Consider the following 14,635-nt stretch of genomic DNA (forward strand, 5'->3'; position numbering starts at 1 on the left):
ACTATAATACTATAAACATTTGGACAAGTTTTATTACTTCTCTATACTTTTTGCATGAATGTCTTTGTAATAATTTTTCTGGGATAACTTTTAGTGAAGCAAAGTGACAGCCCGCCCTGGGTGATGAATAAAAGTGTTACATTCCGCTGCAAATAACAAACATTTTCATTAACTTTAACAAAATTAGAAGTGAACGTAGTAAGAATTATATGAACACACATAAGGAACTTCAGAGATTTTGTAACTGTTGTAAATGATACTGTCTCAAGTTATTAGTCACATCCTATCAAAACACTGATCAAGATTTATGATTTCTAACGACCCTGGACTTTCCTCACCAGTGTCATAAATTCATGTTCTGACTCAATTCTTCAAGGTTAAAATTTAGAGCTGTAGTCAATTTGAAATTAGCTCAACACACTCTTATATGTCCTGACAGACTTACGTCTTAAGCAGCATCTGTGAGTTAGTACAGTAGCCTACAGTGAGTACAGTAAAAGTGTTGTTAAGCGTGATAACACCAAATGTTTGTGATGATTTGGAAAAAGACATCTACAAACTTTAGTTTCACTGGTTTAGTGAGAAAGTAGTAGGAGTACAGTTACAGTAATACTAAGGGTTTTTTTGTGTTAACACCTTGTCAATATACTATAAGGGACAAAATTTCTGATAAGGTCTCGAATAAATATTTTTTCAGCTTCTATTTAACAGAAGCTGGTAATCATTTGGGACTACTGAGTGCCACATTAGTGGGTTCGAGCAGAGGAGGGCAGCAGTGTGTGCTTTATCGCACAGTGTGGCATTCCTCACTGCCCTTAAAACTCAATAGACACCTTAGGTCCTAAGTTGAGGTGAAAAATCTCAATTAAACCTAGTAATGTGGGTATGTATAGGTAAATTTATTATAAAGTCAGACATCAGTTTACAGATACATCATTTAAATAAAAAACATAAGACTGCACCAAACTGGCATCAGTATTACCGTTTTCCTGGTTGGAAAACAGCCTACTTGCACTGGAGACCGTCTTGCCGATGTCAGCCAGAGAGCGCAGGTTGGACTTTTTGGTCTGGTGACGATGTTTCCGTAGCAACGTGTACATCACTTTGTCCTTCAGGTCTGCTTTCAGCTGGCCGATCTCTATCTGGTTGTCAGTGATCAGTTCTAAAGACGCAGAGAGAGGGGTGGGAGCAAAGGAAGAGAGTGAGGAAAGACCATTTCAGTCTTTTTCTGGAGAAAAGTGTTTAATCACACTGTATTTAAGAAATGATAAACACAACAACAACCAGAATCCAATGAGATGTCTTACTACTACTTTGTCAGACCAATACTTGAACACATACATCTATTCAACTTAAATTGACATAAATTTGAAGGAAATCAAGCAAAACCTCAAAGTCTCAAACATAAACGATTCAAATGTTGTTGAGAGGTTTTCCGTAATTTAATTGTTTAATGAATTCATTAAATATTGAGACAAAAAAATATTTTTCAATAGTTACTTAGGAGCAACAATACTTTCAACAATTCAGAAAATAAATAAATGAATGAACAAACCAAAAAAAAAAGTTTTGTTATATGCGCACATATTCCCCAAAATTAAATTTAGCTGATCTTTCAATTCATTGTTTCATTTTTGGGTCTTTTCTTCACTGCATGTGGCATTTTATCCAACAGCCTTAAGTTACAAGCAGCATCACTCAATACATATACTCAAAGCACCATAAAAAGTCTCTTCATACTTGTAAGGATTCAATTAGTGCCTCCCAGACCGTAATGCCTCTCTATGAAAGTCTTCGTGGCATCATGAAATGGCTCAATCAAAAGGTCTAGCCTATTTTTAAAAAGAAGGTCAGAAGCCTGAATGCTGACAGATAGCAGCCTCGGGGAGTTTCTCCTCTTGTGGAGGGGTAGTGCTGTTAATGCCCCATCAGTCAAGTCGGCTGGCCTCAAAGCAAGAGGCCCAGCTCAGCTCGGCCTGTACCCTCCATGCAGCACAGTCAATTACTTCACATTAATCACTCCAAGTGGTAACTCTTCCCCCTGCTCCCTCATGCAGACAAAGAGGAAGAGGGTTGGCTGTCCTCAAATTAGGAAGTTTTTGTGTGACCATTTACAAACTACTATTTGAGTCCTTCGGTGTTCTAGGATACAGTTAAGTACAGTATAGGCTGAACTTGACAGAGCAGTGGCCTTTTGCTACTCTTAAAGCACAGAAGAGAGAAGAAGAAAGAAAACCTCTGAGCCCTCATCTGCATCAATCCATAAACCTGCACGCAACACTGCAGAGCAGCTCTGAATGTCCTGTACATCACAGAGCAGATCAAATCAAAGTGGCAGATGGGTTCTTGTATCACAAGCAGGAAGGTGCTGACCTTTATCAATGTCATCTTATTGTAACAGTAAAGACAAGACATAGTAGTAAAGAAAAGAGTAAGTAAAGACATACACATTAAAAGATAACTAAAATTTACTAAAATAGTAAAAAATACTTTGTACAACTGTGATATTCAATGGAAATTAAATAAAATACTAAAATAATAATATAATAAAATATTTCAGTTATTTGATTCTTTTAGACTGTTTTTGTGCCGGATACCAGCCCTGTTTTCTGCAAATGAGATTAATGTGGACCTAAATTAACATTGGCTACGTCATTTCGTCATTTCATCACGTAATCACGAAACAATACAATGTAAAATGGATTTTCTATTAAATACCGGCTCTTGGCAATTAAACCATCATTAAGGTTGTTATGGTCTTGTGTCGGCACCTCAAAGAACTTGGTTGAGAAAAGGGAAACATTACGACCATGTCAAGTATTGCATTATGAAAGTGTAGGATCCAGGGGTTTTGGAGAAACCCCCTAAATTTATGTAGTTGTAATTGATGAATTTAAAGATTGTGTGCTTAATAAACCCAATATCTAATCATTTTTCACCACATGTAACAATGTCAAAGCATTTCATTGACTAGTGACCTGCAGCCAACTTACCAACAACCTGAGGCAGAGTGGAAGCTTCCATGTCAAGCATGATGGTGCCTTTCTCTATGCACGTCCGCAGTTCAAAAAGGCTATGTAGGGACAGTGTTGCCACATGGGGTTTACTCCAGCGTTCACCTCCCTTCTCTACCTTCTCCTCAAACTTGATCCACCTGGAGGGACGACGAAGGATTGGATTAAATGGTGAAGAATGATAAACTAACCTAGTAACGGTGACCTTTTGGGACATTAAGCTACGTTACAGGATCAAAATTCATTTCCACATGCAAAGAGCTTGATATACAAATTCAAAATAATAAAATAAACTGAAGTTAATCCCTTAACCATAAAACACTATCTTGTGTACTTGTATGGGGCTGTGTTACACAAGTATCAATATAGTTGATGCCAAATTTTACCAGGCAACTCACCACCTGTCACATTAAATATGACTGCACAAATGCATATTAAGTCTTGTCTAATGCCACCTGATAACAGGTGCATAGAAAAAAAAGCTAACAATGGTCTTTGACTGGGCGGACAATTTGTGGGAAGCCAAATCTTTCTTTTGTTAATGATCTGTTCTTAAATTCAGAAGCAGTATTATTTCTTTTTTCTTCAGGTAATTGTTTTAATCACTCCCCCTCGCCCTCCCTCAGAGTCAGGGAGATGAGAAACTGAACTGGTACTGAGCAGTTGATTCTGTACCAGGGTTTTATTTGGTCAGTTTGGCAGCCAAAATTACACTTGGCCGACAGCCAGCACTATCCAGCACTTGTGAGATCTTTTATTCATTTTGAGTCCTCTAAGCGCACTTAGTGAGACATTGGAACAGGTCTTAATCTCTGCAGTGATTTGCAGAATATTAAGTTTGACATTAAAGATTCAGAATTGATTAATTCCACCTTCTGTAAGCTAAATATAAGTATTTAAAACATAAAAAACACTTTTTGAAGGGTCTGGAGTTTTCTTTTAATCGTTTTAACCCTGGTAATCCTCTTGTACATATTTCTTACTTGTTCAGTTTTAATTTGGTACTTCAATTGAAATGTTTGACTTTAGCTAAATCTGCCCTCATGAGAAGAAAAATATTTGTTGTTGACTTCTTTCATCATTACATTGTGCATCTTACCGTGTAACTGCAGAAGTCTGTTCCCCTGTATACTGAATATTGTATATTAGAGAATGACAATAAATTCTACCTTGTACCTTGAAAACAATCCAAAACAGAAAAATGTCAAATGGCATAAAGCAGTAACATAGTATCAATTTCCTGTGTGCAGGCACAGGTGAAACAAATTTAAATTTCTAAATAATTTTCAATTGAAATAAAAACAGAACTTAGAAAGTTTTCTTCCGTGACAGGAAAACACTTTTAAAGTATACTGAAGGACTTTGAGAGTGGAGTTCTTCAGTAGAGTTCCTCTGAAAATCATTCAACCAATAGTGAACAAAAATTTTACTTCTATCTGCGGTACAATTGGTCAAAGGTTAGGATAACAAATCAACTCATTTGGAGCCTCAAACACCAGCCCAGGGATCCAGTTTCCCCCTGAGAGAGCTTCACTCATCCATCGCTAATGATGTATAAACAATCATCCCATCCCATCCCATCCCACTAGTGGGCCACACAGGAGAAACCTGTGTGCAAGCTTTTTATGCTGCTCCAAATTCAATGCACATAGCAAATTCCCTAATGTTGCAAGAACTGATAGTAGCTGAAGTTTGAAAATGTCTGTTCAGTTATTTACCTCTGTCTGGGATGGCCGTTTAAAGCACTGAAGTAACAGTGGTGTGAACTTGAAGAAACAAATACACCCTCTACATAAAAATAACAATAATGTTGCTGTGTAGATGACTTTTCACAGTCAACTGCACTATATTTTTGTATGTCAATGGAGAAGGTTTCTGAACATCATTACAACTGTAAAATCAAAAAGGTGCACATACAGGTCCTTTGAGAGGAAGCCCCAAGCCTGAGACTGATGTCCTTACCTGGCCGTCTCCTTCCACTCCATCTCCTGTCCATCCACCGACAGAAGCTCATCCAGCTCAGTGAAGAGTTGTGGGGGTGCTGGGCCGTCATCCTCCTCCCCGAGAATGAAGCGGATCCTCTCGGCTGCCGGCGAGACTGTGGAAAGAGGAAAAATACTGCGGTTCATAGGCTGGCAATGGTGCCCATTGGGCAAAGATTTGGGCACCGGCTTCCCCTCCTCAGCTGGACCCTTCCAGTTGACCTCAGGAGGAGGTGGAGGTGGTGGGATTTTCACCATGACCTCCTCTCCTTTCTCCTCCGTGTCCTCTTCCTTTTCCTCTTTCTCCTCTTGGTTATTGTTGTTGTTGGACATCTTTAAAAACTCAGTGACCCCCCCTTTACTCTCCAAATCAGCTGACCCAGGGTTTGCTCCTCAGATAGCAGTCAGAAAGCTCCACAAGCTCACCGAGTCCCAAAGCTGCAGCTAGACCCTCATTAAAGTCTCTGGTGGAAGTGACAGTCGCTCTCAGCTGCCTGCTCCAGCACTTTGTGAAACAGGTAGGAGGGGGCCGATGGGGTTTAGGGGTCCCCTCAGCGACAGTGTCCCCACAGCTAGCCCCTTCTCCCTCTCTGCCCCCTCTGTTCAAACAGGCCTTCACCATTGGCCCTCCAGCCTTGGCAAGCTGCCCTGGAGCCCCTCATTAACAATTAGGAAATGGTTCACAAACTGGCCTATTCTTCAGCAGAGGCTTGGCTTTCCTTCCCTTGTCTTCTCATGAATATTTAGAGAGCAACATAAACAGAATTTCAACAGGACTGATACATAAATTAGACTTTTCAGTGCTATTCAAACATGTTGTAAATGGTCAACACCATCAAAGCTTGTTCCAACAAGTGGAAACAATATTTGAACTCTGAATGAGAGCCCACATACAATCAGTACCCTCTTTCATGAAAAGCAGGCCCATGCATGCAGAAAACTGTACACAAAGATTATTGTTATCAGCCAACAGCTACACAAGACCAGCGCATGGGGCATCATTAGAGCTACAGCTTGTTCCTGGAAATGCTCACATAGGTGAAGTGATGGCATCACTGCTCGAGGAATCAGCTGCTATGTAAAAGCTGCAAATTGCTGCATTATGGAGACTGATGTGAAATCCCTTTTCACAAGAGTAAGCTTCAAAACAGTTTACAGTGTTTCCAACATTGTCCACGTACATTGATTTCATTTTGAACTAAGTAGCGTCCTTTAACGAGCAAATACTGCTCAGTCAAACCTTAGCCAATGGACACTTTTACAGCAGATGTCTTGGTTCTTATAGCCAGGATAGCACAGGCATAACTAATAACATTACTAAAGGCTAATTTCCATTTAAAGGCCCTGGATTGGGTTATTCATAAATCCATTAAAAAGTCTGAATGTAAAGTCCTTCCTCCTTTCCAACATTACAGTTTTATTGGTGCAAAATATGTAATTCGTTATGTAATTCAAAATCTTCAGGTTAACATAATTATTAAACAGCAAGATATGTTGACCGTACACAATATCATCTGTTTGACTCTTCATTCAAGCAGGTCATATATTAACAAGCTAAAATGAACTTTGTCGGTTATTTCAGTTAGATACACAACAGTTACAACTCGCAGTTAGAGGGTGTAAATATTTAGTAACAACTCATCTCAACGTAAAAACTAGTTTTTGTGTCAACCTGTTTTAATTTACTCATGCATAGAACTAAACCTCGTAAACATTTATAGTACAAACTAGCTTAGGTTTGATCTTACAAGCAGCTGGTGCAACCGGCGGTTTACGGTTTTTGGACGGTTACACACGTGTGTTTTGGATGACTAGACTTCTGGTTAAGTTAAAGTAGGGCAAAGCTATGCTAGGAATTACATGGAGTCACCAAACTCAATGCATCAATAGGAATTATACAAATGTAACTTGCCCCAGTTAAGTGCAACAAAACTAACAGAAGAGTCTGGGTAACAGTAGGTACAGTCAGGTAAAATAATCAATATCACCTGTGTGGGTTTACCATTAGTGTTCATGGCATTTCAATCTTTGTAAACCTGCATACACAATATCTGAGCCCTGGAACTGGAACACCTTAATGGATCACAGGCAGCATTAATGTTATTGATTATACCAGTGTTTTGCTTACTATGACAAGTCAAATGACTGCCTTGAAAAGGTCTGTTAATACTAATGTCATTAGGACTCCTGATTTCATTTTGTCTGAGGAGGCAGGACTGAATCCCAGATAGAAATGCTATTACTGTCTCAGATACAAACTTTTCATTTTTGGTGACTCTAGACTTACAAATTAGTGTATTAAAAAAACTCCATGATAATCAGTATGAATAGGTTTCAGATATCTGCATGCCAGTTTGCAAATAGTCATAGTTTCATTAAAGGTTGTATTTAAAATGCCTGTGAATGTGTGTCATTTACACGTGTAACTGCTATGACAATATATATGTGATGCTTTTGCTGATATGTTTTCTGTATACCTATATTAGGCTCCCATGGAAATGGAGTCCAGTCTAGTGACAGAAACTTTCATTTAAATGCTGTAACCTGATCATTTTAAGAGAGCTGAAAACCTAGATTCCTACTGAGTATTTTTGATTTATTCAGGCATGTAAGCACATCTGCCAGATTTCTTTGGTTTATTCAAAACAGCGATAGAGAGTGATCTGAATGTTGTGATCTAAATAAGGAGAGGAAGTGCAGAAACACCTACATCATTTCCTTTAACACTTCATGTTGTGTAACTTCTATGATAACACATGTCTTAGAGGTATTAGTTTGCATACAGCACATACTAACTGTTCTTTAAAAGTTCTGTTATTGGCTAAGGATAAAATTGTAATTCTCTACATGGCAAAATTACCAATGTGATGTTCTTACTGTCTTGGGTGCTCTTGTACATCTATCTTTGTGAGGACCACTTTGACTTGTATGCCTTTTTGGAAAATTAGGGCATTTTGTCTGGTCCCTATATCTTCTATCTTCTATCTTCAGGCTTAAAAGTATTGGCATGTAGTTGTGATGGTTAAGGTCAGGGTTAAGGAATGCATTATGTCACTGAGGGTCCTCACAAGTACAGAAACACAAATATATAAAGTATGTGTGTGTGTGTGTGTGTGTGTGTGTGTGTTTCTGTCTGTCTGTCTGTCTGTCTGTCTGTCTGTCTGTCTGTCTGTCTGTCTGTCTGTCTGTCTGTCTGTCTGTCTGTCTGTCTGTCTGTCTGTGTGTGTGTGTGAGTGATAATAACAAAGCTGCCTGATCTGATTACATAACAGTATGCTAATACAGGGGCACCAGAGCCTTGACTACAGATATTGAAGATATCTTAAAATGTTTTGCATTTTAAAGGGTTGTCTATGAAAAAGCATGTAAAAACTGATGGGCACAAAAACTTGCCATAGAAAGCCAGAGAAATAAAATGGTTATCAGGGTTTGACAAGGTGACCACCTACCTGGTGAGAAGGGAAATGGCGTGCTATATAATGTGCTATACTGTTCCTAAATGACAAATTAATCACAGAGGAAGGACAACAGGCTAACCTAAATGTTGGGTCTATATCTTTCCATTCCTTTGCAGATATGAAATTTCATCATTTGCATACACACCACATTGAGTCATTCATGCACTTATTCATTCTCTCATTCAGCCAGCACTAAGTGGCCAAACAGTAAATGAGGCAAAGGCTTGAAGTTTCCCCCTATTGGGTTTCCTGCAGCACAATAACAACAACAGCAGGTATGAGCCAGACAAGCAGCTATAAGATTACTAGGTGGGGGATAAACTGTCTGCTGGCACACACACATACACACATACACACACAAACACACACACACACACATTTCCACAAGCTGCAACTAGCTTAAGTCACCGCAACCTGTTTAATAACACCTCAGGTGAAATAATTTACATGTGCGTTTCACACATTTAGCTGACACTCATGTATCCACAGTGATTTATGCTGATTACAGTAAACAGTTAAAACAAGCTTTAAATACCTATATGGCCAAAATTACATGCAAACAATAGCAAGCAGTGCAAGCTAGGAAAAGCTACTGTATACAGCTGGAATCTGCTACTTTCTGTACTTTTCTGCATGTTCAAACTATAGCTTTTTATGTTGGAATTTTACCAATAACATCTATTGCTAATTACAAATTGAGATTTAGGATTCACTATAATTTATGATAAAGGAGCGACCAGGAAGGGTAACAAAAAATCCTGTTGTGGGACATCCAAAATATGAGTGCAGTTGAAATGGTCTTGTACCCACTCTTAAAGTATTAAAATCAGAAATACAAAAAGAAACCTCTGAAGCTTCTAGATTTTACCCAAGAAAGATGTTCTGATTCTTAATGAAACTGATGCAGCCTGTTCAAGCTATTGGAAACTCAAGCTGGTAATAAGCACAGTGTTGGTGTCAATGCAATACTGTCCCACTCGAGTAGTTGCTAAGAGAGAGGTGGGAGGGTGGGTGAGAAGGGTTAGGGGGGTGAGGCTCAGTGCAGAGTGAAAGCAAAGAGGGGTGAGAGCGAGCACGAAAAGGAGGGATAGAAATGAAAATCCCATCGTTCAAATGCAATTTCAAAGCTGTGTGTGCTCTAGCCAAGAGCCATGGGCATACAAAGAGGACTTTGTCCCAGCAGCAGAGGCTCATGGGATAGGGGATGGAGGAAGAATGCCCGCTGCCCGGCAGAAAGCTTAGTGTGGCTGCCACTAAAGGCCTGTTTAGTCCCACTCTTGACATGCATCCTACACAAATACCTTCCATCTCCTCTGACCTTTTTGAAAAAATCAGCATAGTAAATGGCAACATGGGATCTAATAGCATGTTCATTGTTTGTGACTGTACATGTAACAATAATGCAACTCTGCCTCACCTTTGTTCAAAGCAAGGAGAGAATCAGTGAGTACATGAAATGTTTTCCATGCCACAAAGTCTGATGCTCAGTATGCAGGGCAGCTAGCACACAGGCAGTGAACAGGGATTGGGCTGAATGCAGAGTAACACCCAGAGGGTGATTCATTGAAAGCACAGTATTTACACCCAGACCATCCATCTCTGGTATTTTGTTTTGATAGCTGAGGTGAGCATGTTCTGATGAGAATGTAACAAATACCAGCTGGGGGAAGCTGAAATGAAATGACCACTGTGCTGTCTGCAGGTATACTGGATGTACAACCACATGTCCTCTGTGTTTTCACTGTAAACAGCACAATGCAACCTATCACAGCAGGGTCAAGTTTAAGTCTGACTCTAAGTTTGTCTAAAAAAGGGCTAAAAAGGAACACTTTGTCTAGGAAGACTCAGCAACAACATCACCACTGCTTTTTGTGAATCATTTATTCTTATGGCTAAAGTCTTGTATAGATTTAAAAAAACATTTGTTTGGTACGGACAGCCAAAATGTCACATTTCATGCATGATTTAAATAGATTTTGTAATGAAAATTAAAGTTTGATGCAAAAATGATCATTCACAGACTAATCATGAATCATATCGCCATCTGTCAAAATAATTGCAATATGATGTTTGACTTCAGTACCGATCTCAACAAACGGTTTATCTTATTGCTTGGCAGAATCAATAGAATCTCTCTCTCGATCTCCAGGACAGAAAATGTACCATTGTACACATTCAAACAAGACCTTCTTTCCAGACTCACAATTTAACACCGACAATCTCAAAAATCCAAATCTAAAACCCAACACAGGACAGTAGATACTGAAATTTACAGTACTCTACATCAGAATACAGGCTCATCATGAGACACTGAATAAGGGCCACACTTTTAAACATGCTGCATAAAGCGCAGCGTTCACAAACTTGGTTAACCATAAAATCACCTTCAGCTGACGGCAACAAACTCATGTCTACTCATGTCCATTGTCTGACTAATGTTGAAAGTCAGTTATCATTTACTGAAGTAAATCAGATGAGGCAGGTGGATAGAAAGTAGACACAGTAATGTTTGTAGCTAGCCGTATATCACCTATAGGTAAGCTACTCTGTGATAATGCATAGCCTAAAATCTGCATGCAGGGCCATTTTATCCAATTCACTGTCTAGAATGAGAAATAATATTGATTATTGTAACTTATACACTTAAAATGTACTGTCATGTTTATTAGCAGCAGAAATTAAAACTGGAAGACTTGCATGTACACTTGTACAAGAACAAAGAGGTTAAAGAAAGGCTATGTGCATAATGGGTTGTTGATCTAAGTGTCAATCAATGAAGATTAACTCATCATAACAATAACTCATGTCCAGAAAGACACAAAGTCAAACAAAATGATGGGTTTTTAAGGGTTTAATAGTTTATCCAATCAATATCTGGTGACCTTTCCTACTGATATAATTTATTTTGTTCCTGTGACGCTGAAGAATATCTCTAACAGTCTGTTCCTCTGTAGACAGTCTGGTCCCCACAGCTCCAGAACTACTCCACAGGATAAGGTTTTACAGAACCTCTTATTGAGTAATAGAGTAGTGATGGTTTGAATTTCCAGAATCGTCAAGTGAAGGCCATTGAGCCTTAAAAAAACAAAAAGTATTCCTTTTCTCACTCCTCTGCCCACTGTATCTTTGCCAGTGCATGTATACCTTAATTTCTAACTAAAAACTCTGGAATGTCTCTTCCCTTTGGACCCTCCCTCGTTACTCTCAGGGAAGCTATTTAGTACCAAGTGGTATATATCTATCATCATTAAAAAGCTTTCAAAGGGAATTAGATTTTACTTTCAAAGTGATAACTTTAACTATTTAAGGATGCACAACCCATATTACTGTTGCCATGTGAAACCCAGGTAGCTCCGAAATGTCAACTTTTCAGGAACCACAAGAAAAACAGCGAGTTTCTACCTCGACCTTTACATTCATTTATCTAATCAATTCTGAAAGTCCTCATAAATCTCAATCTACTTTAAATTTTGAGAAAAGCAGGTCTGAGTGAAGCCAGAGCCTTAAATTGGAGACGTATTCACACAAAAAAAGGAAAAAAAAAAACAGAATACATCAGTCTTAGCTGGCGCTATCTGACTTTGGGAAATTATCCTTTGTCCTTTGTATAAGGACCAAGTTTCTAAGTAATCTTTGTAATCCACTTTGAGAGAACATTTGATCCTACTAAAATAGGGAGGGAAAGCTTTGAAAAAAAAACATGCTCATCAAAATGAGCAGGGGTCAAATGGCCCTGCAGTGGACGACCAGGAGGACGGACTTGCAGTCCCTGCAGCGTCCATCTGACCAAACAAGAGGATTTCAGTCCAGACCACTGACATGGGCCTTCCCATGGGGGCAGCCATATTTCCCAGAGAGAGTAACATGCAAGAGGGCAGTGCATAACAGTAGGACATTAGGTATACTGCATGCCTGTCAGTTTTTGCATGGCTGCAGATTTGAGTTTTAGTTGTACAAACATCTCTCAAAGTCAGAGCTGCTCTAGAGTCACAAATATCCAAATACACAAATAAACAACTAGTTTTTGGTTGGAAAAACAGACTGCAATAAAACCTCTGCATTAATGCAGTTTTATCTCTATGACTATGACAGCTATCATGTTGGAAGGTCAGTAGGCTAGCTCACTAGCTTTCCCAGTAAGCTAAGCAAGATACCAACATGTATGATAATTCTGCAGGTCATACAGTGCCATATGCTCTGGCTCTCACATTCTCTTCCTCTGAGAAATGTTTGTCTCAACTAAAACTCCAATATGTCCCAGCACACTGCAGGTGGGCTCAGACACATACTTGCCTTTCTTGAGTGCTATATTTCTTTAGGGGGACTTGTTTATATATTTTTCGAGAACTGCAAAAAGACAGAAAAAGGCCCTGTTGCTAAGAATATGCTGCTTAGAGTCACAGATGTGGGTTTTTGTTTTTTGTTTTCTTTATCTTTTCTCTGCTAATACAAATTTGCCAGGAGTCTTATTCAATGACTAGAGCATGCTGAAGATCTCTGATTCATGATGAGACCCTCTTCTATTACTAGGAATAAAACACTTTCATACATACATATTCAGTAAATAACCTTACAGTGGACATGGCGAGAGAGCGTAGGCTACTAAATGGTTCACATCAAATGGAATATAAATTGTACAAAAGTCTGTTTACATAAAATAAAGTAAATGAACCACTGACTGTACAACAATACCAATTGTACTGTCTGCTCTCTGTTTTTATTATGCCATTCCGCTGCACACTTCATGGAGCCCTTAATTCCATGACAAATTTTCACAAAACATCAACAGCCTTTATGCTATTTCACCCATATGAGCCAGCAGAACACCACAATGTTGACTGTTAACAAAACGTCAATGCTCACATTCTCCTGCCAACGTAGTTGCATTTTCCATGAATGGAGAATGAATGTTGCTGTAAACAAACGATGTGTGTAGGGTTTCACACTCATCTCAGCCTGAATCTCGGGTGGTTTTTTTTCCCCTTTGACACATATATTTAATTGATATCATGCAATGAAGTTTCAGGAGCAAAGGTATTTTGAATGCACAGGTGAAGATGTAATGCAGCCATGATGGATTGGATTTGAAAGGGAATGAGCAATGACAGAAAAGATGGAATCAAATGAAACAGAATATATCCCTTCACCATTTCACACACCCACAAAATGATTTTCCTTAATGTCTACTTATACATTACTTGGGTTTTGTTGAGCACTTGCTTCTTCAACTATAAAGAGTGAAGAGTGGAATGTACTTCTCTTCAACTGCAAGTCCTTTGGTTTAGCTTATCTGTGACGATTTAAGGAGTGTACATCCAAACATAGGTAAGAAAAAATCAAGCTGTTATTTAGCAGTTAATCTTGCACATTCAAACATCTCTCATCATGTAATATGGCCTCAACAAATGAAAAACTCTAACAGAAAGGTCGGACTTTGCAATGATGCAACCGCCGGCACATTAAAAAAACCACAACCAAACACTCCTCGACAACATTGTGCAGGCTATGATCCATCTAAGCACCAAATACAGGCAGCAGTTTCAATTTTGTTAAACCAAGTGTGAGTAAATGAACCGGCAAGGTCGAAGAGTAAGCGCTAGGCTGTTTACCCGCAACAGGAATATTTATCCCACCCAATACGCAGCCTTCATGGCCCCACGGCCACGATCCATTAGCCTCGGTGAGTACAAGTGCATCCCTGCCAGGTCAGTGCTCTATAACCAGACACTTGCTTTAGTCTTAGACTATTAAGAGGGGAAAAAAAGGACAAAATACTCCCAGTTTGGGAGTCGAGACCCACTCGACAAATCGTTAATGAGAAGAAGAAGAAAAAATATTCTCTGCTACACAGCTTTACCTTCGGGCCTCTAAAACTATTAAACTTAAAACAATGTGAGAAGTGTACATCATTCTGGTTGTACTGCTTGCAGCCCAATGACATGATCAATCTGTGATCAATGGGTCAGGTGGAAGTGGCTTGGCTTTAAAAGACCACCTAAGTCAGGATAAGACTAAACTTGAATTTAGCAGGTTCATTAGAATTATTAACAGAAAAGCTCAGATTATACTGCTCATCTAGCAACATGATATCTGAAATGCCAATATTACATCAAAAATCACATCTTCAGCAACTTTTATATAAAACATTGCATCCCCATGTAGCTCAAAACTTCCGACCGTG

At 39.0% G+C, this 14,635-nt stretch overlaps 1 protein-coding gene across 6 annotated transcripts in view; it reads right to left on the reverse strand.

The window, feature by feature from the left end:
- slc4a4a (solute carrier family 4 member 4a) overlaps positions 1-14,635 on the reverse strand; it is a 54,181-nt gene that overhangs the window by 26,632 nt on the left and 12,914 nt on the right. For 4 of the 6 annotated variants that reach the window (XM_051421698.1, XM_051421701.1, XM_051421703.1 and 1 more), the window contains exons 5-7: positions 4,977-5,112; positions 2,994-3,154; positions 983-1,162 (exon numbers count right to left, since the gene is read on the reverse strand). In XM_051421698.1, coding sequence (XP_051277658.1) covers positions 983-1,162; positions 2,994-3,154; positions 4,977-5,112 — 477 coding nt within the window. The remainder of the gene's footprint in view (positions 1-982; positions 1,163-2,993; positions 3,155-4,976; positions 5,113-14,635) is intronic. The other 2 variants (XM_051421702.1, XM_051421704.1) reach the window with 1 other exon arrangement.

This window comes from Dicentrarchus labrax, unplaced genomic scaffold (assembly GCF_905237075.1).
Source record: "Dicentrarchus labrax unplaced genomic scaffold, dlabrax2021, whole genome shotgun sequence".
NCBI classification, from domain to species: Eukaryota; Metazoa; Chordata; class Actinopteri; family Moronidae; genus Dicentrarchus; species Dicentrarchus labrax.